The sequence below is a fragment of the Danio aesculapii genome, chromosome 25 (assembly GCF_903798145.1).
Source record: "Danio aesculapii chromosome 25, fDanAes4.1, whole genome shotgun sequence".
Taxonomy (NCBI): domain Eukaryota; kingdom Metazoa; phylum Chordata; class Actinopteri; order Cypriniformes; family Danionidae; genus Danio; species Danio aesculapii.
In genome coordinates this window covers 33,560,584-33,585,287 of record NC_079459.1, presented here as the reverse complement: position 1 = coordinate 33,585,287, position 24,704 = coordinate 33,560,584, and the positions used below count along the sequence as shown (strand labels likewise).

The 24,704-nt window shown below is 36.9% G+C and overlaps 1 protein-coding gene across 1 annotated transcript in view; it reads right to left on the bottom strand.

Moving 5' to 3' along the window:
* LOC130219248 (cAMP-dependent protein kinase type II-beta regulatory subunit) overlaps positions 1–24,704 on the bottom strand; it is a 41,277-nt gene that overhangs the window by 14,534 nt on the left and 2,039 nt on the right. The window contains exons 2-8 of the mRNA XM_056451571.1: positions 22,415–22,450; positions 10,050–10,102; positions 9,879–9,962; positions 8,341–8,447; positions 6,264–6,417; positions 2,383–2,484; positions 2,209–2,283 (exon numbers count right to left, since the gene is read on the bottom strand). Coding sequence (XP_056307546.1) covers positions 2,209–2,283; positions 2,383–2,484; positions 6,264–6,417; positions 8,341–8,447; positions 9,879–9,962; positions 10,050–10,102; positions 22,415–22,450 — 611 coding nt within the window. The remainder of the gene's footprint in view (positions 1–2,208; positions 2,284–2,382; positions 2,485–6,263; positions 6,418–8,340; positions 8,448–9,878; positions 9,963–10,049; positions 10,103–22,414; positions 22,451–24,704) is intronic.

Genomic DNA, 24,704 nt, shown 5'->3' with positions numbered 1-24,704 from the left:
TCACTAATTTAGTGAAACAAACACACAAAATGAGATATTTTCAATATAAAAGTAGTTGTGGACTGGATTGTTTTTTACCTGTTATTACAGTCTTGGACATGTGAAAGATTAGTAACAACACTGCCTTTGATGCATTGTTAGTTTTTGTGCAGCATAAGATTTTCATTTTTTCTCCCTAATTTACGGTCCATGGCTGTTTTGCCCCATTGACTCCCATTATAACCACATTTTTTGATTGCAAAACCTTTACACCATATAATCATGCACTTTTGATCGTTGGTGGTTTTCCCTGCTGGGAAGAGCTAAAATTTGTCATTTTTACTGATCATCAGTTGGCAGCATTAACCCTTTAGATAGGCCTGTGCAAAACAAAGCTTAGTTTTGGATTTTATATGGAGTTATATGGAGTATAACAGCAAATTAAAGTGTGTGTCTGTGAGACTGACCTTTGTGCACTTATCTTATTTTGACACATATTTTAGGAAAATGCTTAGGTTTTTTTTTTAAAACTCAACAATACAATTTGATACACAAATCAATACACAAATTGACTACCCTTTTGTTATGTTCGGGATGAAAACATCCACTAAACTGCTGTAAAAATCCATCAGATAAACATTTTTTTCCATTTTTTTTTTTGCACAAATCTGTTAATCAACCTCAGTCCTGATCAAAACTACAAAATGTAAAATAAATGTACAGGATTTTAACTCTTTAATTGCCAAAATTTATAAATTATGTCACTAATTTAGTGAAACAAACACACAAAATGAGATATTTTCAATATAAAAAGTAGTTGTGGACTGGATTGTTTTTACCTGTTATCACAGTCTTGGACATGTGAAAGATTAGTAACAACACTGCCTTTGATGCATTGTTAGTTTTTGTGCAGCATAAGATTTTCATTTTTTCTCCCTAATTTACGGTCCATGGCTGTTTTGCCCCATTGACTCCCATTATAACCACATTTTTTGATTGCAAAACCTTGACACCATATAATCATGCACTTATGAAAGCTTAGTTTTGGACTTTAATTTGCTGTTATACTCCATATAACTCCATATAAAGCGTGTGTCTGTGAGACTGACCTTTGTGCACTTATCTTGTGTCTGGGAAAATCAAAATATGCATCACGGCTCTCAGAAATACATGGAGTAAACAAAAACAAAGAGTGTGTATTTATGCACAGGCTGTCTTTTGATGTTGAGAAGTATGGACGGCCTCTGTGTGAAATGCTTGTGTTTTATTGATACTAAGGCCTGTTTATCTGGAATTATGATTTATAGTTATGTGTTTGAGCTAAATGCCATTTTTGTTTTATTCGATACACTTACTGAGGACATTTTCTGCCAAATTTTAAATGAAAATGTTGTCATTTCGATTTTTTTGGGGCATAAAAAAGCTACCATGCATTTAGGCATTTATTATTTTTATTTTATTTATTTATTATTATTTTATTAACACCATACTGATGTTTTAAATTCAGAAGAGTTAAGAGCATAGATTGATAATCAGGAATTAAACAGTAAAAGAAATTGCCATAGATTTTCAGGCATGAATCAGTCGTTAAAAACAGATAGTTCACCCAAACATTTAACATTTCTCACCATTTATTCACGTCAATTTCTCACTCATCAATTTTCTTTTTTATTATTTAACAAGATCACAAAATAAAATATACTGAAGAATGTTAGGGGGAAAAAGCCATTGACATCCATAGTAATTTCTGTTCCTACTATTGAGGTCAATGGCTGTTTCATTCATTCATTCATTTAATTTAATTTCATTTCATTTATTTTCCTTTGGCTTAGTCCCTTTATTCATTAGGGGTCACCACAGTGGAATGAACCGCCAACTTATCCAGCATATGTTTTACACAGCGGATGCCCTTCCAGCTGCAACCCAGTACTAGAAAGCACCCATACACACTCATTCACACTCATACACTACGGCCAGTTTAGCTCATTCAATTCCCCTATAGTGCATATGTTTGGACTGTGAGGGAATTCAGAGCACGCAGAGGAAACCAACACCTACACAGGGAGAACATGCAAACTCCACACAGATATGACAACTGGCCCAGCTGGGACTCGAACCAGCGACCTTCTTGCTGTGCGGCCACAATGCTACCCACTGACCATCGTGCCACCATAAACCAACATGTTTTGTAAAAAACAATAAAAATACTGGTGTCGAGTTGAATCTGACCTGAGCAATGATCTGTTCCCCGCCGTTGTACACTTTGGTCGACAAGACATCAACAACCTTCATTCTCTCTGAAACCTTAAAAAGCAAGAGCACTTTTATTCATGAAATCAACTAGTGGAAGAACAAATCACCACCAAATGATCGAATGAAACTAAAGTGTGTGTGTGTTCAGACCTCCAGCGACGTGAGCAGTGGAAGCGTCCCGATGAAAGCCTCGTACATTTTCCTTTTCTTTGCGTTGTTCTTCACGATGATCCTTCTGAATGTCAGTCGATCCTACAGATATTTCAATTAATAATATTTTCATATTTTTATAAAGGCATGCAGTCCTTATAAAACAGGAATTACAGTTTTTTTCTATGACCAGCAGAGGTCGCTCTAACATCAACAACATATGGTTTTGGAGAAGAAAACAAGGAATTTAGCATACGATTTTACTGCAATAGTGATAAAATATTTAAAAAATTGAGTCATTTTTCAGAACACTTGTTCAGTTCTGTACTGTCATTTGCATTGAATTAATTGAATAATAAAAATCTTAATTTATTAGCTTAGCAAAGGCAAAATTCAATTCAATCTTTTTCTAAGGCAAAAGTTTAAACAGTATCTGTTCCTTCATTGCTATTAATGACATTAAAAATGTTAGCCATGAGTGCCAAAACATGTTAAATATGTGGTAACAGCACACTAACTCATGCTACATGTGTTAAACTGTTCCACTAACTGTGTTAAAACATGTAGTAAATGTGTCAAAACGTGCTAATTCCAGATTGCAGCATGTTACCAGCTCAATCTGTTAACCATGCTAGCAGCATGATGAGAACGGTCAAATTATTTAGCAACATACTTTAAACTTAAAAGTTGCTAGCAACATGTTACATTAAACACATTAAAGCACATAATCTACGTGTTAAAATATGCCAGAAACGGGGTATCAACATGCTAATTAATGTTACCAATGTTAGAAATGTATGGCAACTTAATGCTAGCAATATATTAAACATGTTACACACATTGATGATTTATACTGACAAATGTGTTAACCATGCTAAACACATGCTAACAACATGCTAATTCCAGATTAAACAATAAAATAATAATAGCAAATTGATGTTAAAATCATGTTCATGATAGCATGTTACCCATGTGTTAAAACATGTTTGCGTTTATAGTAACAATGTTAACCATATAACACATGCTAACAACCTGTTAATTCAAAGCTAAACATGTTAGCCATATGTTAAAACATGTTCTCCATTTATACTAACAATATGTTAACCATGTTAAACACATGCTAACAACCTGTTAATTCAAAGCTAAACATGTTAGCCATATGTTAAAACATGTCTTCCATTTATACTAACAAGATGTTTACCATGTTAAACACATGCTAACAACCTGTTAATTCAAAGCTAAACATGTTAGCCAAATGTTAAAACATGTTTTTCATTAATACTAACAATATTTTAACCATGTTAAACACATGCTAACAACCTGTTAATTCAAAGCTAATCATGTTAGCCATATGTTAAAACATGTTTTTCATTTATACTAACAATATGTTAACCATGTTAAACACATGCTAACAACATGTTAATTCAAAGCTAAACATGTTAGCCATATGTTAAAACATGTTTTTCATTTATACTAACAATATGTTAACCATGTTAAACACATGCTAACAACCTGTTAATTCAAAGCTAAATATGTTAGCCATATGTTAAAACATGTTTTTCATTTATACTAACAATATGTTAACCATGTTAAACACATGCTAACAACCCGTTAATTCAAAGCTAAACATGTTAGCCATATGTTAAAACATGTTTTTCATTTATACTAACAATATGTTAACCATGTTAAACACATGCTAACAACCTGTTAATTCAAAGCTAAACATGTTAGCCATATGTTAAAACATGTTTTTCATTTATACTAACAATATGTTAACCATGTTAAACACATGCTAACAACATGTTAATTCAAAGCTAAACATGTTAGCCATATGTTAAAACATATTTTTCATTTATACTAACAATATGTTAACCATGTTAAACACATGCTAACAACATGTTAATTCAAAGCCAAACATGTTAGTCATATGTTAAAACATGTCTTCCATTTATAATAACAATATGTTAACCATGTTAAACACATGCTAACAACCTGTTAATTCAAAGCTAATCATGTTAGCCATATGTTAAAACATTTTTCATTTATACTAACAATATGTTAAACATGTTAAACACATGCTAACAACCTGTTAATTCAAAGCTAAATATGTTAGCCATATGTTAAAACATGTTCTCCATTTATACTAACAATATGTTAACCATGTTAAACACATGCTAACAACCTGTTAATTCAAAGCCAAACATGTTAGCCATATGTTAAAACATGTCTTCCATTTATACTAACAATATGTTAACCATGTTAAACACATGCTAACAACCCGTTAATTCAAAGCTAAACATGTTAGCCATATGTTAAAACATGTTTTTCATTTATCCTAACAATATGTTAACCATGTTAAACACATGCTAACAACCTGTTAATTCAAAGCTAAATATGTTAGCCATATGTTAAAACATGTTTTTCATTTATCCTAACAATATGTTAACCATGTTAAACACATCCTAACAACCCGTTAATTCAAAGCTAAACATGTTAGCCATATGTTAAAACATGTTTTTCATTTATACTAACAATATGTTAACCATGTTAAACACATGCTAACAAACTGTTAATTCAAAGCTAAACATGTTAGCCATATGTTAAAACATGTTTTTCATTTATACTAACAATATGTTAACCATGTTAAACACATGCTAACAACATGTTAATTCAAAGCTAAACATGTTAGCCATATGTTAAAACATGTTTTTCATTTATACTAACAATATGTTAACCATGTTAAACACATGCTAACAACCTGTTAATTCAAAGCTAAATATGTTAGCCATATGTTAAAACATGTTTTCCTTTTATACTAACAATATGTTAACCATGTTAAACACATGCTAACAACATGTTAATTCAAAGCTAAACATGTTAGCCATATGCTAAAAATATTTTTAAAATTTTAAAGTTAAAAATATATTTAAAGGCTATTTATACTAACAGCGTGTTAATCATGTTACCAACATGCCAATTCAAGCTTAAACAGGCTAAACTATTAATTAATGCTAGCAAATGATTAAAAGATTTTGTTTATGCTAACAACAAGCTAAACATGTTACCCATGTGTTAAAACAGGTTCACAATTAATACTATCAATGTTAACCGTGCTAAAAACATGCTAACAACATGTTTCTTCAAAGCTAAGCATGTTAGCCATGTATTAAAATATGCTTGCTATTTATACCAACAATGCTAAACGCATGCTAACATATTAGCCATATGTTAAAAATATTTGCGATTTATATTAACGATTTAACCATGCTAATAATATGCCAATTCAAACCTAAACAGTCTAAACAATTAATTAAATCGACCAAATTGTTAAAGATTTTAAAATCATGTTCACGATAGCAACAAGCTAAATGTGTTAGCCATATGTTAAACTATGTTCCTGATTATTAAACACATTAAAGCACGTAATCTATGTGTTAAAACATGCTAGAAATGTGATGTCAACATGCTAATTCATGTTACCAATGTTAGAAATATATGGCAACTTAATGCTAGCAATATATTAAAGATGTTACAAACATCGTGATTTATACTAACAAATGTTAAACACATGCTAACAACATGCTAATTCAAGGCTAAACATTAAATTAAGAGCAAACTTATGTTAAAACCATGCTCATGATAGCAACATGCTAAACTTGTTACCCATGTGTTAAAACATGTTTGCGTTTTATAGTAACAATGTTAACCATGCTAAACACATGCTAACGACATGCTAATTCAAGCTAACAATATTTAAACCATCCTAAAACATGTGCTAATGCTAATTTATTGACTTGTTCTAACTCCTCTAAGCTCTTCTAAGCAATTTTAAATGTTCAGATCAAGTAATTTGTGTTCTGTGTGTTTTCGGCTTCACTCACGAGGCACCACAGGGCTCCGGGTGAGGTAGCGATGATGGTTGCGGCCCTTGGCGTGTTGTACATCAGGGCCAGCTCTCCGAAACTGCCACGGTTGTCATACGAGCCCACGGTCCGCGTGGTGCCGTCCGCTTTCAGCAGGATCTCAAACATTCCCCTGCACAACAAACCAAGGTTATTCATTCATTCATTTTCCTTCAGCTTAGTTTCTGATTTATCAGGGGTCACCACAGCGGAATGAACTGCCAACTACTCTGGCATACAGTTGAAGTCAGAACTATTCGCCTTCCTGTGAATTCTTTTCCAAATTTTTCCCAAACGATGTTTAACAGATTCAGGAATTTTTCACAGTATTTCCTATAATATTTTTTCTTCCAGAGAAACACTTGTTTTATTTCGGCTAGAATAAAAGCTTTAAGTTTTTTAATTTTTAAACACCATTTTAAGGTCAATATTATTAGCCCCCCTTAAGCAATATTTTTAAAGATTGTCTACAGAACAAATCAAGGTTATAATTGGTTCGCATTTTTAAATAGTTCTTATTTTAATACTATTGTTAACATTTGCTGTACATTTCAGTGTAGTTTTAGTCAGTTTTGTCAGTTTTACTTTAGTTTTTATTGTGTGAACACATTTCTGTTCAGCTTTTATATATTTAGTTTCAGTTTTAGCTTAATCAGAGTTCACAGAACACATTCAGTGTCGATCAAAGCAGAGTTTAAAGGGCACATAGTTTACCTCTTTTTTATGATGTAATATTAATATTATGGTTCTTCTGAGTGTGCCAGTTTAGGTTCAGTTCAAAACACAATTCAGATTTTTTTATTATAATGTGTTAAAAAGTGTCCTGTTGGGGGCGTGTCCACAGCTCGCTGATTTATGGGTGTGTTGCTTCACATGTAGACTAGTTTCGGCTTCCCGCCCAACGTAACAAGGGGGCGGGGACATGAGCTCACCCGCTCTGCGTTTGCAACAGAGTCTGACAGGCAGACTGAGAGGAGCCGCATTCAGTCGTACATGTACGACTCGGACACAGACCAATCAGAGAGTACAAAATCATATGTGTCTTTGTACAGTTTTACAGCCAACTGTGTGCTAGTTTCAAGTGCCGAGCTTATACACAGAAACTAATAACCACGCACACTGAATTAACTTTGACTGAGGCACCGGATGCGCCGCTCGAAGCACACATTTTTGAATTCTAAACATAGGTTTCTATCAGGGTACACACAACGGCGAACGGCGACACACGTGCGACTTGAGTGGACCCTGATAGAAACCTATGTTTAGAATTCTACAACGCATGCTAGTTAAGATCACAGGGAGCTTCTGGGATTGCGAGAAATGCAAACGGCTGAAGTATAAGGTAGACTCAATGAGAAGTACACATGTTTGCAAACCTACCTAAAGATACAACCAATAATTCCGAATAGAGCGATAATGTGGAGAATACTGCTCTTGTGTTGAACCCAATGAGCCTTGCATCTAAAAATAGAGCTAGCGTGTTCCTTTAGTGATATCGCTTCGACTCACGCTGAAAATGGCGGACGTGAATCAACAAACTGAGGATATGATGATGCGCCTGTCAATCAATATTGGTGGGCGGGGGGACCGCTCTCCTACGTCAAGTAGCGGTCGATTTAAAAACAGCTCCAATTGGTCCACAGTTTTTTATGTTGTTAAATTGAAAAAAAAGCACTGGGTGTGCTTATATCACCCCAATATGACAGTCTATACACCATACATGCACATATGTCTGTCCAAACAGCTTGGTTTGCATGAGCAATCTTCTGACCAATCAAATGCTCTCTAGTGTCTGACATGCCCCGCCCCCTTCTTCTTGTTTGCATTTCATTTGATGCGCTTGAGCTCAACCACTCTCACTGGCAGAGCTGTGATAAAAACAAAACACTATTGGCTGTTTTTAAAAAAGAGGAGGAGCTACTCCTTCCCGCCCTCTTTTCATTCATCATTTAAAATAATGTCAAACAATGAATGAAAATGCACATTTCAAAGTGCTTCACAGGACTTTTAAAGAGCAGTATCGTCACAGTATAAAGGTGAATGTACAGTATCAAACCTCTCAATGACGTAGAAATTGTCACCGTCGTCGTCCTGGTCGATGATGTGCTCTCCGCTCACCACTACTTTCTCAAACATGGCGTCCAACACCTGAGACATCTGCTCCTGTTGTGTTGAGGACAAAATATTGTGTCCATCATTTATAAAAACAAGACTTTTTGGGTGAATTGCTGCATATGTTTGGGTTTGTTTACAGGCTGACTTAAACTAAAAACCTTTAAATATTTTTGTTGCTTAAAATAAATGTTAACAATAATTATTATTTAATTACAATATAACATTTAACTACAATAAAATATTTAATAACAAATCTATATATAATTATAATAATTAATGCTAAAAATAAAAATTGTATACAAAAAACTACACAGACGTGTTAATATGTTAAAAAATAAAATGCAATTAATAAAAATAAATAAATAAATAAATAAAACATTAGGTAATTATTATATTTTAAAACTATTTAAAACATTGTTAATTAAAGCTTAAATAACGATATAAATTTAGATGTGTAAAAAAATTGTAAATGTTTTTGACATTTGAAATACAAACTGAAATATGTAAAAATGAAATGAAATAAACTTAAAGTACATCTAAATAATAATAATAAGTAATAATAATAAATAATATTAATAATAAATAATAATAATAATAATAATAATAATAATAATAATAATAATAATAATAAATAATAATAATAATAATAATAATAATAATAATAATAATAATAAACAAACAAAAACAATTAAGATGAAAAATAAAGTGATAAGCACTTAGTGAAATGAAGCTAATATTTAAATAAAAAATTACTTTAACACAGAAATTGGATAATTCATTAATTAATTCTAATTGAATCAAATTATTTTACTTAAAATTAATTAGAATTCAATAATTAAAGTAAAATATTTAGAAAACTGTATTTTTTAAAGTAATTATTTTCTAATAGCTTGCTTCGAACACGATTGGGCAAAAAATGTTGGGTTGTCAACTCAACGTTGGGTCAAATATGGACAAACTCATCCATTGGGTTCATTCATTAATTTTCCTTCGGCTTATTTTTTATTTCCTTCGGTCTCTATTTCAGAGGTCACCACAGCGGAATGAACCGCCAACTATTCCAGCATGTGTTTTATGCAGCGGATGCCCTTCCAACCGCAACAGCATTTTACGTATACTGAAAAAAGTGTTGCATGCAAAACTGTTGCAAACAATTATTTTGTGTTGAACTTAAACAAACAAATTAAATTTAATAATTTTCAACTTAATTTGTTTGTTTAAATTCAGCCCAAATAAATTGTTTATAAACATGCAAACTCCACACAGAAATGCCAACTGACCCAACCGGGACTCGAACCAGCGACCTTCTTGCTGTAAGGGACAGGGCTAAACACTGAGCCACCGTGCCGCCCCAATTTATATTAAAAAGTGTAATTTAAATACAAAAAAATTTACCCAACTCTGGGTTACAACAACCCAGCATTTTTACAGTGCAAACATAATGCTAAATTGAAGAAAATCATCTCTTGGTCATCTGACCTGGTCCAGGTTTTTGAACAGCAGGATGTCTTTGCAGGCTTCCTGTAGTCTCTGTCTCTGCTCGTCTGTTTTGGGGTAAGTGACCTGAGCACAGACAGCAAAGCATTGTGGGAAACTGGCCAGCAATAACTGAGCAAAAGCAGCGTCTGCGGATTTGGAGAGTCCTCTTACCCTCGGCTCTCGCTCCTCTTCATCCTCATCAGGGTTGTACGCCTCCGCACAGACTGTCCAGAGAGCAGCGAATGCAGAAAATACAGGCAGGATTAGAGAGGAAAAAACAAAACCTGGACCTGTCTAGACAAAGCATTACCGCGTAACTGAAATACGCTGCTTTCTGCAACCTAAAATCAACAGATGCCATCTGATTCTTGATGTCCGCCTTTAAATTTACTGCTTCTTTTTTGGTGGAGCACAAAAGGAGATGTTTAGCAGAGTGTTCAAGCTGCTCTTTTAGAAACAGAGCTCAAGATGTACTGCTGTTTGACAGCTACAAATGAAGGTTTTCTTTAGTAAATAATAAGTAACAACTAACTATAAATGATAATAGAAAAAAAAACTGAAATTAGGAAATTAGTCATTAGAAATAATAAGTTTACCAAATACAAATGAATAAAGTAAAAAAACCCAGAAAGATAAAAGAATAAAATTGTTATTAATTAAAACTAAATTTATAGGGGTGTGTTCGCAAATCTAAAATAAATCTAATTAAATCAAACTGTATTAATTTATTTATGTTGCCATGACAACCGTCTGAAATAATTAAATATTTACTACAAGTTAACTGAACCTAATATTAAAATAATTAAAACGAACCTACTGAGTAGGGCTGCATGATATTGGAAAGTCTGTTGTTGTAATAATATATTCGTTCATTCATTCATTCATTCATTCATTCATTCATTCATTCATTCATTCATTCATTCATTCATTCATTATTTTTTCAGCTTAGTCCCTTTATTATTCTGGGGTCGCCACAGCGGAATGAACCGCCAACTTATCCAGCATATGTTTTATGCAGCGGATGTGTGGAAATGAGTGTGTGTGGACGTTTCGCAGTACTGGATTGCAGGTGGAAGGGCATCCGCTGTGTAAAACATATGCTGGATAAGTTGGCAGTTCATTCCGCTGTGGCGACCCCATTAATAAAGGGACTAAGCCGAAAAGAAAATGAATGGATGAATAAACACAACAGAGCAAAAATAAAAGTTAAATACATTTCTGTGGAGTCAAACAATATTCAAGTACAGAAAATGATCAATCATATGTAAAATAAAATGGTCAGTATTGCATAGATAATAAAAAAGAAGAATATTTCAGATTCACACATCGCGATATCGATGCTCGAACGATATATTGTTCAGCCCTACTGTTGAGTCAAAAATAATAACACTATTAAAAAAGCAGATCACAAACGTGAAAATAACAAAAGTGTAATAAAATATAATAAACCAAAACTGTAGATTGTTTTTTGCTAATAAATTTACCTAATAAAAATGACTAAAGTATACAGAAAATGGCTAATAACTAAAATAGATGTTTCCAAATCTACCATAAATCTAATTAAATCAAACCCTTAATTAATATATTAATCCTGTCATGGCAACCAACTGAAATAAGTTAAAATTAACTAAATGTGGAAAAAAAGGTGTTGTGTATATAACAAGTGAAATAAAAGTTACGCAACAAAAACCCTGTAATAAACTGCAGCACATTTTCTGTCTTTTTACAAACTATATATTACACATTACTTCTTACACATTATATTGTTTCAAACGACTAAAATGTCAATAAAAGTCACGTTGTTAAACTGTAGAGTTGAATTTTCAACATCAAAAGTGAACAGAGCAGAGATCAACATCCCATAATGCAATTCACAACCATAAATAAACAGAAAACACCTGTGAATACAGAAACTGTTCATTAGCAGATATATTTTACAGTGCAGCACTCTGTGTTGTATGAACTACTTTACTTTACCATTCACTGTATGAAAAACTGAAGCTCAGACATTCTGCTAAACGTCTCCTTTCATGTTCCACAAATGAAATGCACATATTTTGACTATTTCAGAAAAGTTTGAGTAAAATCCTTGTTTTCCACCTGTATAACCAGCCTAATCTCACGAGAAAACGTAAGTATTTTACGTTTTGTTAGTTTAGTGGTTAATTCGTACGAATTCGTAGTTCAGTCGTACGAAATTGTATGATTTTAAAAAGGAGGCGTGGCACCTAACCCCACCCCTAAACCCAACCGTCACTGGGGGATGAGCAAATCACACTAAATTGTACGAATTAAATCGTACGAATTCATATGAATTAGCCACTAAATCAAAAAGTTACGAATTGCCGTGAGATTGTGTTGGTATTACGCATATAGCACACAAAAAATAATAATTCATTGGATTTACTACATTTTTTAAGGTAACTTGTTCCAAACAATGCATATGGGCTGAATTTAAACAAACAAATTAGGTTAATTAAGTTGAACGTTACTAAATTTGTTTGTTTAAAGTCAGCCCATATGAATTGTTTGCAACCGCTTACCTTAAAAGTAGTAAATCCAATGAATCATTTTTTTCAGTGTACAGAGAGAAAGAGAGAGAGAGATGAGAGGTTTAATGCTCTCTTCTTCCACACGCCTCCAGAATTCCTGCTATAAATACCAGCGCAGGGAGACGAAAAGACCAGGATCTCCACCGTCTCGATCAATACTCAACTCGCAGATGAACCAGAGCTGAGCTTCAGGGCCAGGAACCGTCTAGACTCAACTAGCTCATGCAAAACTCACCAACATTTCAACCGTAATTTCAGGTAAATCTTAAAGGGATAGTTCACCCAAAAATATTACTTTCCTGTTAATTTACTCACCCACAGGTCATCCAAAATATAGGTGACTTATTATATTCAGTAGAACATTTTAAGCTGAATCTGTGATGTTTAGGGATCATATAATGGCAGTGAATGGTGACCGGCTTTTGAGATTAAAAATAAATACATACAAATGAGTCCGAATCAATAGCCATGGCTCCTGATGACACATTGAGGTCTTGTGAAGTGAAGATATTAAACATTATTTACACTATTATTAGCTTATTCAATATTATTAGTTGTCATTAAAGCGACCGGACTACAATCAGACTATATTAGCACATGCGCAGAGATCTGTTTGTCCAGGCTGTGGATTAAAGCTAATAATATTGTAAATAATGTTCAATTTCTTACACGCAATCGTTTCTTAACCAGCCTCTAATAGTAAAATTAATTAGTTCTATTTTTTATAATCAGACTTGATAAAAACAGTCTGGAAAAACACTTTGATTGACATTCTCCATTTGCATGTGCTATCAGAGAGGGTAAGCCCCGCCCATCAGTTATCTCATTATCATAAACAGCCCTGAGTAAGAAGCAGCCATCCGCCATTAGAGTTTACACACTGTAAGATCATTTTTAAAGGTGCAGTATGTAAGTTTGACACCCAGTGGTTGAACTAGGTATTGCACTCCTGGATCCAAACAAAAACAAGCACAGGTTGCCAGATTGAGGACAGGAGCGAGTGATTTAAACCGTGTTGTAAATAAAAGCAACAGCACCCGATAGAAGGAATATTCTCCATATTAAAAGGAGTTTTTGTCCTAATCAACACCTCAAGTTGACTTATTAGAAACGGCTTCTATTTCTCACAGGTGAACAACAGAACACTATGATCACCTCAGGTACACCTCATGTGCTTTATTCAGTGTTAAACGCTAATAATGTGAGTCTGAATGCCATTTTACATGACAATTATTACCATATACTGAAAGCAGCAGCGGATAGTTCACCTCAGATCTTGGAAAATAAGATAAACCGTTTTAAAAAATTGAACTTTAAAACTAAACACGTGATTCAGCATGTACATTTAATAATGTTAAAGAGAGTTAATATGTATTAATTAGACTATGAACTTTACCATTTCATGAGTGAGTGCATATTCTGTGCTTCTGAATGGCTGTATTTACATTTCTGTCATGTTTCGTCTGGTGCAAACAGCCAAATTGCTCATCACTGCTTATCTTTTCACGAAGCGTGTCATTAGGACACACTGTTACAATGTAACCTGCTCACCTAATGTTTACGCTCGTAATTATGCTAATTAAGAACTACCTCATGTGGAACTGAATCTGCTACTGTCCACCGGAGGTCGCATTTCAGTCACGGACGCATGCTTTCAGAGCCTTTCTGAATATATGAAATACGCTGTTTTCCATCAAGGCAACCCGGGGTCCTGCAATATAATTGGCTAAACTGGCATTGGGCGGGTTAAAATGACCAAAACAAAGACAGCGTTCTGGCATGGAAAACACATTTTCAAAGCAGAACATCTGACTTCAGCATTGTTTTCAGATAAACAAGAATGTTCACTTATTATGGTATAAATATATTATGGTATTTTTATGTTTTAGAAAAGTCAAAAACCTCAAGAGCACCTCAAGACCACAATCTTATTTGAATTTAGAGCGACAGTCACCAAAACGCCACAATTAGGATCGAAGCCTCAAAGGGTCCGTTTCAAAGAGGTCTAAAACATTATTTATTTTAAGATAAAACATCACACACACACACTCTAGGCTTCATTCTCCTTCCCATCTGAGCTGTTTTCAGTCACAGGATGAGAACAGAGGGTCACGCTCTTCCGTTAAAGCAAAGCTGACATGAAATAAAGCAGACGCAGAGCCAAGATGAACACTTCTGACTCGCCTGACGAACTCTCACTAATAACAGAACTGGCTTTGGTTTTATAGAACTCTCTTTCCATTCAAGTGTTTGACAGATGTCAAAACACCATCTCTCCGTCTGTCTATCTATGTTTATATATCTATCATTCTATTTATGTTTATATATCTATCATCCATACATCTGTCCATCATCTATAATGTCTATACTTCCATCTATTATTCATCCATCCACGCATCAATTATATAACTGTTCACCTCTATCAATCTGTTCATCTCTCTATCCATCCATTTATATCCAAAACATTATGATTTTCACTCATCCATCCTTCTATACATCATCTACCAGTCCATGCATCTGTCCAGTGCCCATCCATCATCTATAATGTCTATTAATCCATCAGTCAACCATCTAACCATTCATCATTCACCCATTCATTTGTCTTCCAGGCATCTATCATCTATAATCTATTCATCCATTCTTCCATATATCATCTATCCATCCATCTATAATCTATTTGTTCATCTATCAACCATTTACCCATTAATCTATCCATTTATAATCTGTTCATCCATCCATTCCTCTATAATCGATCCATCTATCAACCACCTAACAATTCATCCATCCATCTATAATCAATCCATGCATTAGCCACCTGACAATTCATCCATCCATCCATCTATAGTCTATTCATCCATCAACCATCTATCCATTCATCATCCATCCATCCATCCATCATCCATCCATCTATCATCTATCCATCCATCTAAAATCTAATTTTCCATTCACCAACCATCTATCCATTCATCCATCCACTTATAATCTATTCATCCATCCATCAACCACCAAAACATCAGTCCATCCATCATCAATAATCTTTCCATCATCGACCACCTAATCATCCATCTATAATCAATCCATCCATCAACCATCTGTCTATTCATTCGTCCATCCATCCATCCATCTATTATCAATCCATCCAATAACCACCAAAAATTCATCCGTCCATCCATCCGTCCATCTATCCATCCATCAATCTAGAATCTATTCATTCATTCATTCATCAATCAACCATGCATCCTTTCATCAGCTATCCATGCATACATCCATATATTTATATAATCTATTTATCAATCCATCAACCATCCATCCATTCATCATGCATCCATCTATAAATTTCTCCATTAACCATCTATCTGTCCATCCACCCATCCATCTATTCTCTATTTGTCCATTCATCGACCAACTAACCATTCATCCATCCATCTAGCTATAATATATCAATCCATCTATAAACTATTCATCCTTCCATCAGCCACCTAAACATCCATCCATCCATCCATCCATCCATCCATCTATCTATAATCTATCCATCCATCCTTCCATCCATCCATCCATCCATCCATCCATACATCCATCTATCAACCATATGTCCATTCATCATCTATCTATCTATCCATCTATTATCTTTTAATCCATTAACCATGTGTCCATTCATCATCCATCCATCTATTTACCTACCATCTTTCCATCCATCTATAATCTATTCATCCATCAACCTATCAATCCATATATCCATTCATCATCCCTACATCTACCCATCCATCCATCTACTGTATTATCTTTTAATTCATCATCCATCTATCCATCCGTTTATCCATTCATCATCCATTCATCATCCATCCATCCATCCATCCATCCATCCATCCATCCATCCATCCATTTATCTACTATCCTTTCATCCATCTATAATCTATTCATCCACCCATCAACCACCTAACCATTCATCCATCCATCCATTTACCATGTATCCCTTCATCATCCATCCATCTGTAATCTATTCATCCATTCATAAACCATCTATCCATCCGTCCATCTCCAAACTTCCTCTTAACCTCATGAACACATTCCTTATTAATTGACCACCAAACTACTTTTCCAGTCACAATCTTACTTCATCTCCATTCTGTAATTTCAGTCTGGTCTGTCACTTGTTACGGAAGCAGACGGACAAACAAGGGGAGTGAGTATAAACAATGTTTATTCCAACAGTAGAGTATTAATGAATATTGATGGAGCGATGAACGGAGTTTGGTGGAACTGATGATCCTCTTTGTCAGGTGGGATGACAAACACTGAAGGATGACCGAATGCACACACCAGAGGACTTGCGGGGAAGACAGACTGACGAGACACACAACGCTGACAGGACACCGGGAACACTGGACAGACTAGAAGGAAACAGAATAAAGTTAAGTATAATTGCTGAGATCGTAGGGGAGTGAAACCTAGGAAGTGGTTCACTCAGAGTCCGCTTCGTAGGAACGAGACCGGACACTGAGTGAAGTGAGGTGTGTGCTTATATAGTGAATGGGAGTGATTGGGTGCAGCTGTGCGTGGTTAATACTCAGGTGAAGGTGCTCGGTGCGTGATGTTGGTGGAAGAGCCTGGCCAATCCGTGACATTACCCCCCTCCCCAGGGCCCGCTCCTGAGGGCCTGAACCTCCGACGTCGTGGTGGTCTACCTCGTCCTCGAGGTGCTGGAAATTCTGGGTGATTGGAGTGGAACTCTTCCATAAGTGCGGGATCTAGTATATCGGATCTGGAGACCCATGACCTCTCTTCTGGACCGTATCCTTCCCAGTCGACGAGGTATTCAAGCTGACCACCACGACGCCGGGACCGTAGGATGTCCTTGACTTGGTAGATGGCCCCTTCTTCTAACATCAGGGGGGGAGGAGGTTCCTCTTCATGGCCAGGCTCTGTGGAGGGAATCAGAGGATCGTGAAAGGGTTTTAGAAGGGACACGTGGAATGTGGGGTGGATTCTGTACTGTGGTGGTAACTGTAATTTGTATGTGACGGGGTTGACCTGTTCCAGAATGGTGAAGGGACCAACAAATCTGGGACTTAATTTTCGGGAGGGCAGTCGCAACCGGATATCTCTGGTGGAGAGCCAGACCTTTTGTCCTGGAGTATAGATGGGGCCTGGAATCCTCCTCTTATCCGATACCTCCTTTGTTCTGCGTACTGCCCTCTGGAGATGATGATGAGCATCGTCCCAGACTCTCTCGCTCTCCCGGAACCAGTAATCCACTGCGGGGACATCAGATGGTGCGCCATCCCAGGGGAAGAGTGGAGGTTGGAACCCTAGGATGCACTGGAATGGCGTGAGTCCGGTGGTAGGTTGCCGCAGGGAATTCTGGGCGTATTCCGCCCAGCCCAGAAACTGGCTCCAGGAGTTTTGGTGACCGTGACAGAAGGTCCGGAGGAACCGCCCCACTTCCTGAATTTTCCTCTCTGTCTGGCCGTTGGTTTGGGGGTGATAGCCAGACGAGAGGCTTACGGTCACACCTAGGAGTCTGAAGAATGCTCTCCATAGTCTGGAGATAAATTGGGGTCCTCGATCCGAGACTATATCTTCTGGTAACCCAAAATTTCGAAAGACGTGGTTGAACAGGTTTTCGGCGGTCTCTAGGGCTGTGGGTATACCTTTCAAAGGAATCAAACGACAGAATTTAGAGAATCGATCTATGATGACTAGAATGCAGGTGTTACCTTCAGACAATGGGAGGTCTGTCATGAAGTCAACTCCTAGGTGTGACCAGGGGCGGTTTGGGATGGGCAAGGGATGGAGTTTACCAGCAGGTAGATGGCGAGGACTCTTTGCCATAGCGCATTCTCTGCAGCCCTGGACGTATCTTCTCACATCCCTCGCCATGTTCGGCCACCAAAAGCGTTGGGATAGCAGCGAGAGGGTGTTGTTGGCCCCAGGATGTCCTGTGCCCAGAGATGTATGGCTGGAATGAATGAGATCTACCCGTTGGTTTTCAGGGATGAAGCGTCGATTGGGGGGACAGCCCGGCGGAGTTCTGGATTCTGGAGTGGCGATTACTGTAGGAGCGGACCATTGGATGGGACAGATAGTGATCTGATCGGGAAGGATCTTGGCCGGTGTCTCAATAATTTCATGCTGGTCGTGAATTCTGGAAAGTGCGTCTGCTCGGATATTCTTTGAACCTGGTCGATATGAGATAGAGAACTGAAATCTGGAGAAGAACAATGACCAACGGGCCTGACGAGGACAGAGTCTTTTAGCATCTTTTAGGTATTGGAGATTTTTATGATCTGTGATCACCTGGAACGAATGTTTGGCCCCCTCCAACCAGTGTCGCCACTCCTCCAGGGCGAGCTTGATGGCCAGAAGTTCTCGATTCCCAATGTCATAGTTCCTTTCCGCCGGGCTGAGCTTCCGGGAGAAATAGGCACATGGATGGAGTAATGAAGGAGTACCGTGGTACTGGGACAGGATGGCTCCCACTCCGGTGGTCGATGCATCCACTTCGACCACAAACGGCAAGTCAGGATCAGGATGAGTCAGCAGTGGGGCTTGAGTGAAGGATTCTTTTAGGTTTTGGAAGGCTGCGGCGGCTTCGGGAGGCCAGGGTAGTGCTTTGGGTTTATTTTTCAACAGGTTGGTGAGCGGAGCGGTGATGAGACTGTAATTCTGGATGAAACGTCGGTAGAAATTAGCAAATCCTAGGAAACGTTGGAGTTCCTTTATGGTTTTTGGTTCGGGCCAGGAGATGACGGAAGTGACCTTCCCCTCGTCCATACGAACCCCTCTTTGATCGATGATGTACCCCAAGAACTGAACAGATGGTGAATGGAAGGAGCATTTTTCAGCCTTGAGGTACAGGCGGTGTTTCCTGAGGGTTTTCAGGACCTCCGCAACGTGGTGGCGATGTTCGGCCTCACTCCGGGAGTAAATCAGGATATCATCTATGTATACAATGACGAAGAGATGGAGGAACTCCCGGAGGATCATGCTGGTAGACCCTCAGACGATCGGAACAGCGCAGAGAGTGTTGGATGAACTTCTCCAATCCCATCGTATCGTCGAGGGCGGCCAGCTGTAACCGGAGGCTGGGCTCTAGTCCGAACCGGTAGGTTGTGAGGAGAGATCGCTCATTCCAGCCGCTAGCAGCAGCCAGAGTTCGGAACCTGAGAGCATACTCCTGAGTGGACATGGCTCCCTGTTTGAGATGGTATAGCTGTTCTCCAGCTGCTACTTCAGCATCCGCGCGACCAAAAACCTCCTTGAAGTACTTTGTGAATGACTGAATGGAATTTGTTACCGGCCCAGACTGTTGCCAGATGGTTTCAGCCCACCGAAGAGCCGACCCAGAGAGGAGGGAGATGATGAAAGCGATTTTGGACCGATCTGTAGGGTATAACTCGGGTTGCATAGTGAATACCAGAGAACATTGCAGGAGAAATCCATTGCACTCCTCCGCCCCGCCAGAGTAGGGCGCTGGTCGAGCCATGGGACTGGATGAGTGGATGGACGGTGAAGAAGTGCTCGGTGCTGGTGGTGCTTCGGGAAGTGGAGCAGATGGTAGTAGCACTCTCTTCAATGAATCCACCAACTCCTGAAGGGGATCGTGAGTGCTCATGCTGTTGGTAGTTTAAGGTCCGGTCTTCTGTTACGGAAGCAGACGGACAAACAAGGGGAGTGAGTATAAACAATGTTTATTCCAACAGTAGAGTATTAATGAATATTGATGGAGCGATGAACGGAGTTTGGTGGAACTGATGATCCTCTTTGTCAGGTGGGATGACAAACACTGAAGGATGACCGAATGCACACACCAGAGGACTTGCGGGGAAGACAGACTGACGAGACACACAACGCTGACAGGACACCGGGAACACTGGACAGACTAGAAGGAAACAGAATAAAGTTAAGTATAATTGCTGAGATCGTAGGGGAGTGAAACCTAGGAAGTGGTTCACTCAGAGTCCGCTTCGTAGGAACGAGACCGGACACTGAGTGAAGTGAGGTGTGTGCTTATATAGTGAATGGGAGTGATTGGGTGCAGCTGTGCGTGGTTAATACTCAGGTGAAGGTGCTCGGTGCGTGATGTTGGTGGAAGAGCCTGGCCAATCCGTGACATCACTACATCACATTAACATCCCTCCATCCGTCCTCACTTGTGCTATAAAGCGCTTCACGAGGGACAGAACTTCACAGCATCTAAACCACTGCAAATGAAGCTGATCTTCCATTATAGTCAATTAAACCATTAGCTCTCTCAGCGCAGTAAACAGGCCAATTACACGTTAACAATAACAATCCAGTTAGATGATTCATGAGATGGAAAATATCTCCAGCAAACTGCAAATAAGCTCACCCTCAACAATAAATCCTCAATGTTAAATTATCTTAAAGGGGAACTATTATGCAAAAATCACTTTTAGAAGTGGTTTAAGCATAGTTGTGTGGCAACAGTCTGTGAATATAAGCAGCTTCTAATGGTAAAAATGTATTCATTTATTTTTTTATAATCACACTCGATAAAAACAGTCTGCAGAAACACTTTGATTAACATTCTCCCTTTGTACGCATCATCAGAGGGGGAAAGCCCCGCCCATTGGTGACTCATCTCTCCCTCATTAGCACAGGACGTTTGTTTTGTTTTTGAATCTGCCACTATGCTGACACACAGGCATTTGTAGCTCCGCCCTCTTTTGAAAAGAGCACAATCTCATTTGAATTTAAAGCGACAGTCACCAAAATGCCACAATTAGGATCAAAGCCTAAAAGGGTCCGTTTCACAGAGTTATAGAATATTATTTGTGTGGTATTTTGAACTGAAACTTCACACACACACACTACAGGGACATCAGAGACTTATTTTACATCTTGTAAAAAGAGGCATAATAGACATGATTCAAAACACAATCTAAATCTGCAATTGCGACCAAAGTGGGCATTTCTGATTTACACAACCATCTTTTGTCTAGTACACAATAATGGAGATATAACCTAACAACAACACATTATAATGACACTGCATGACAAAAGTCTTGTTGTCTATCCAAGTTTTAGGAACAACCAATAATAACTTGACTTCTAGTTGATCATTTGGTATCAGAAGTGGCTTATATGTGGCTTATATTATCAAAGGCCTCTAGATTACGCTTATTTTACCACAATAAAACATGATCAGGCCTTGATTTATTAATTATTTCATTGGGACAGAAAGGTCTGACTTTGTCTTGTCACTGAACAGTAATAATGTCCAGTATAGAATATGTGGTCATGCTGCAGTGGAAACAGAATGAATATTGTGTCTGACTCCATCATGAGCTTGGAGGACTGCATCCATACATCTCTGCAATGACTCAAATCACTGATTAATAAAGTCATCTGGAATGGCAAAGAAAGCGTTCTTGCAGGACTCCCAGAGTTCATCAAGATTCTTTGAATTCATCTTCAAGGCCTCCTCCTTCATTTTACCTCAGACATGCTCAATAATGTTTATGTCTGGAGATTGGGCTGGCCAATCCTAGAGCACCTTGACCTTTGCTTTCAGGAGCTTTGATGTGGAGGCTGAAGTATGAGAAGGAGCGCTATCCTGCTGGAGAATTTGCCCTCTCCTGTGGTTTGTAATGTAATGGGCAGCACAAATGTCTTGATACCTCAGGCTGTTGATGTTGATCATCCACTCTGCAGATCTCTCGCACTCACCCATACTGGCTGTAACCCAAACCATGATTTTTTCCTTTACCAAACTTGACTGATATCTGTGAGAATCTTGGCTCCATGCGGGTTCCAGTAGGTCTTCTGCAGTATTGGTGATGATTGTGATGCAGTTCAACAGATGATCCATCAGAAAAATCCACCTTCTTTTCCAAATGATCAACTAGAAGTCAAGTTATTATTTGTTGCTCTTACAACAGGGATCGACGGCAAGACGTTTGTCAAATAGCATAGATTCGTATTAATAAATGTGTCATATTTTAGCAATGTCAAACTTACCAGAAGCTCTCCGGACAAATCTGTTGATAACCGGAGCTGAGAAGAGAGAAACAAAAAAGACAGATAAAAGTATTACTCGCAGTGCACTCCAGTAAAATGTAATATTAATGACTATGAAATATTGAATTAGGGATGCCACAGTAATGGCCTATAGATGGATCCGTTTGCACAGGAAGCATCTTTCAGGCCAAAATCCAAGTGTTTATGCCTTGTAATTGAATGATACTCATCATCACAGAAATACAGAGCATTTGTATTGTTTTTTTTTTTTCGGATGGAGTCACATTAGGGATGTGCAATATGAAGATACACAGTTGAAGTCATAATTATTAGCCCCCCCTTTGAATTTTTTTCCTTTTTTAAATATTTCCCAAATGATGTTTAACAGAGCAAGGAAATTTTCACAGTATGTCTGATAATATTTTTTCTTCTGGAGAAAGTCTTATTTGTTTTATTTCGGCTAGAATAAAAGAAGTTTTAAATTTTTTAAAAAACATTTTAGGGACAAAATTATTAGCCCCTTTAAGCATTTTTTTTTTTCTATAGTCTACAGAACAAAACATGGTCATACAATAACTTGCCTAATTACCCTAACCTGCATAGTTAACCCAATTAACCTACACTGTAAAAAAGGGCTGTGATTTCAATGGTAAAAAACTGTAAAAATGCTACAGTAAAAATCTGTAACCTGGTTAACATTATATTTCCTTAATATATACGGCGAATAACCGTAAATTGACTTTCCCAGAATTCCCTGCATGGCACATCACCTTTTATGCTTTTTCCCCTTTTATGCTTGACATTACTATGGATCTTTTAGTTGTTTCCCCATCAGTTTTGTACATTAGAGATTTATGCTACATCTAATGTTGATAAACAATGTTTATTTCATGACTTTTCATGCGTGTTACCATACTGGTGTTTAGTAGCTGTGTGACTAACACTGAGCACCTTCTATATACAGATGCACTTTTCTGCTTGTGGGAAAAGTTGATTGTGATGAGCTTTAGTTCATTATGTAACTTACTCATCACCACCTGCATATGGCTGTGTTAATGTGTCTAACTGGGTAATAAAAGATGTGTAGATGTTGGTCATTCAAAATACAGACATATTATCTCTATAAATTAATGAAATACGGTAGTTTACCGTAAAAATGATGAATTACTTTTACGGTTTGTACCGTATTTTTAACGGTGAAGTACTGGCAACCACAGCTGCTGTTTTTTACCGTAAACTTTACGGATTTATTTTTTACAGTGTAGTTAAGCCTTTAAATGTCACTTGAAAAGTGTCTTAAAATATCTAGTCAAATATTATTTACTGTCATCATGGCAAAGATAAAATAAATCAGTGATTAGAAATGAGTTATTAAAACTATTATGATTAGAAATTTGTTGAAGAAATCTTTTCTCTGTTAAACAGAAATTGGGGAAAAAAAATAAACAGGGGGGCTAATAATTCTGACATCAACTGTATATTATATTGATAAAATAAAAAGTCTATCATTTCATATTTTGCTGTATCGTTTATTTCGTGGGGTCAAAAATACACTGTTAATGGAAATTCTTTTTCATAATTTATAAGAGCGCAATATTACATGCTATTATGAAAAAGCAGACAGAAACGTGAATCACAGAAAGCTGCAAGTCTTGAAAGTACAATGTTTGCATTTATTTTTTGATTCTTCTGTCGGACCTGTAATCATTAGTGTTTGAAAAGTGTCTTATATTTTATATTTTAGCATGTTTAATCAAACATTTGCACAGAAGTTTTAAATAAAGTGAGAAATATGGTCACCTATTAATGAGTAAATTTGAGAATATACTTTCAAATGACATAATATGCATAAAATACAGTCAAAGGTCACAATAGTCTTTTACATGTGATCAATATAAATATAAACCCACTGTCCGCCCAATACCTAAAGATAACTGTTAAAACAAATAATACAGTGTGAATAATTTCTGACAACCTACCTCAACTTATTATTTTTTATATAAATAATCATTAATTCCTCTGAAATTGCTGAATACTGAGAAAAAAAGTGAAATATTAATAAAATGAATAATGAAATGGAAATGTCCACAGTAATGGCCTATAGATGGACCCTTTTGCACAGGAAGAATCTTTCAGACCAAAATCCAAATGTTTATGCCTCATAATTCAATGATGATCAAGAAAAATACAAAGCATTTGCTTGCAAAAGTTACAGTCACATAGAAAAATACTAATAAAGGCCAAGTTTTCTCCTGATGCTCACAGGGTCTATATAGTGTGCTTTTATGAT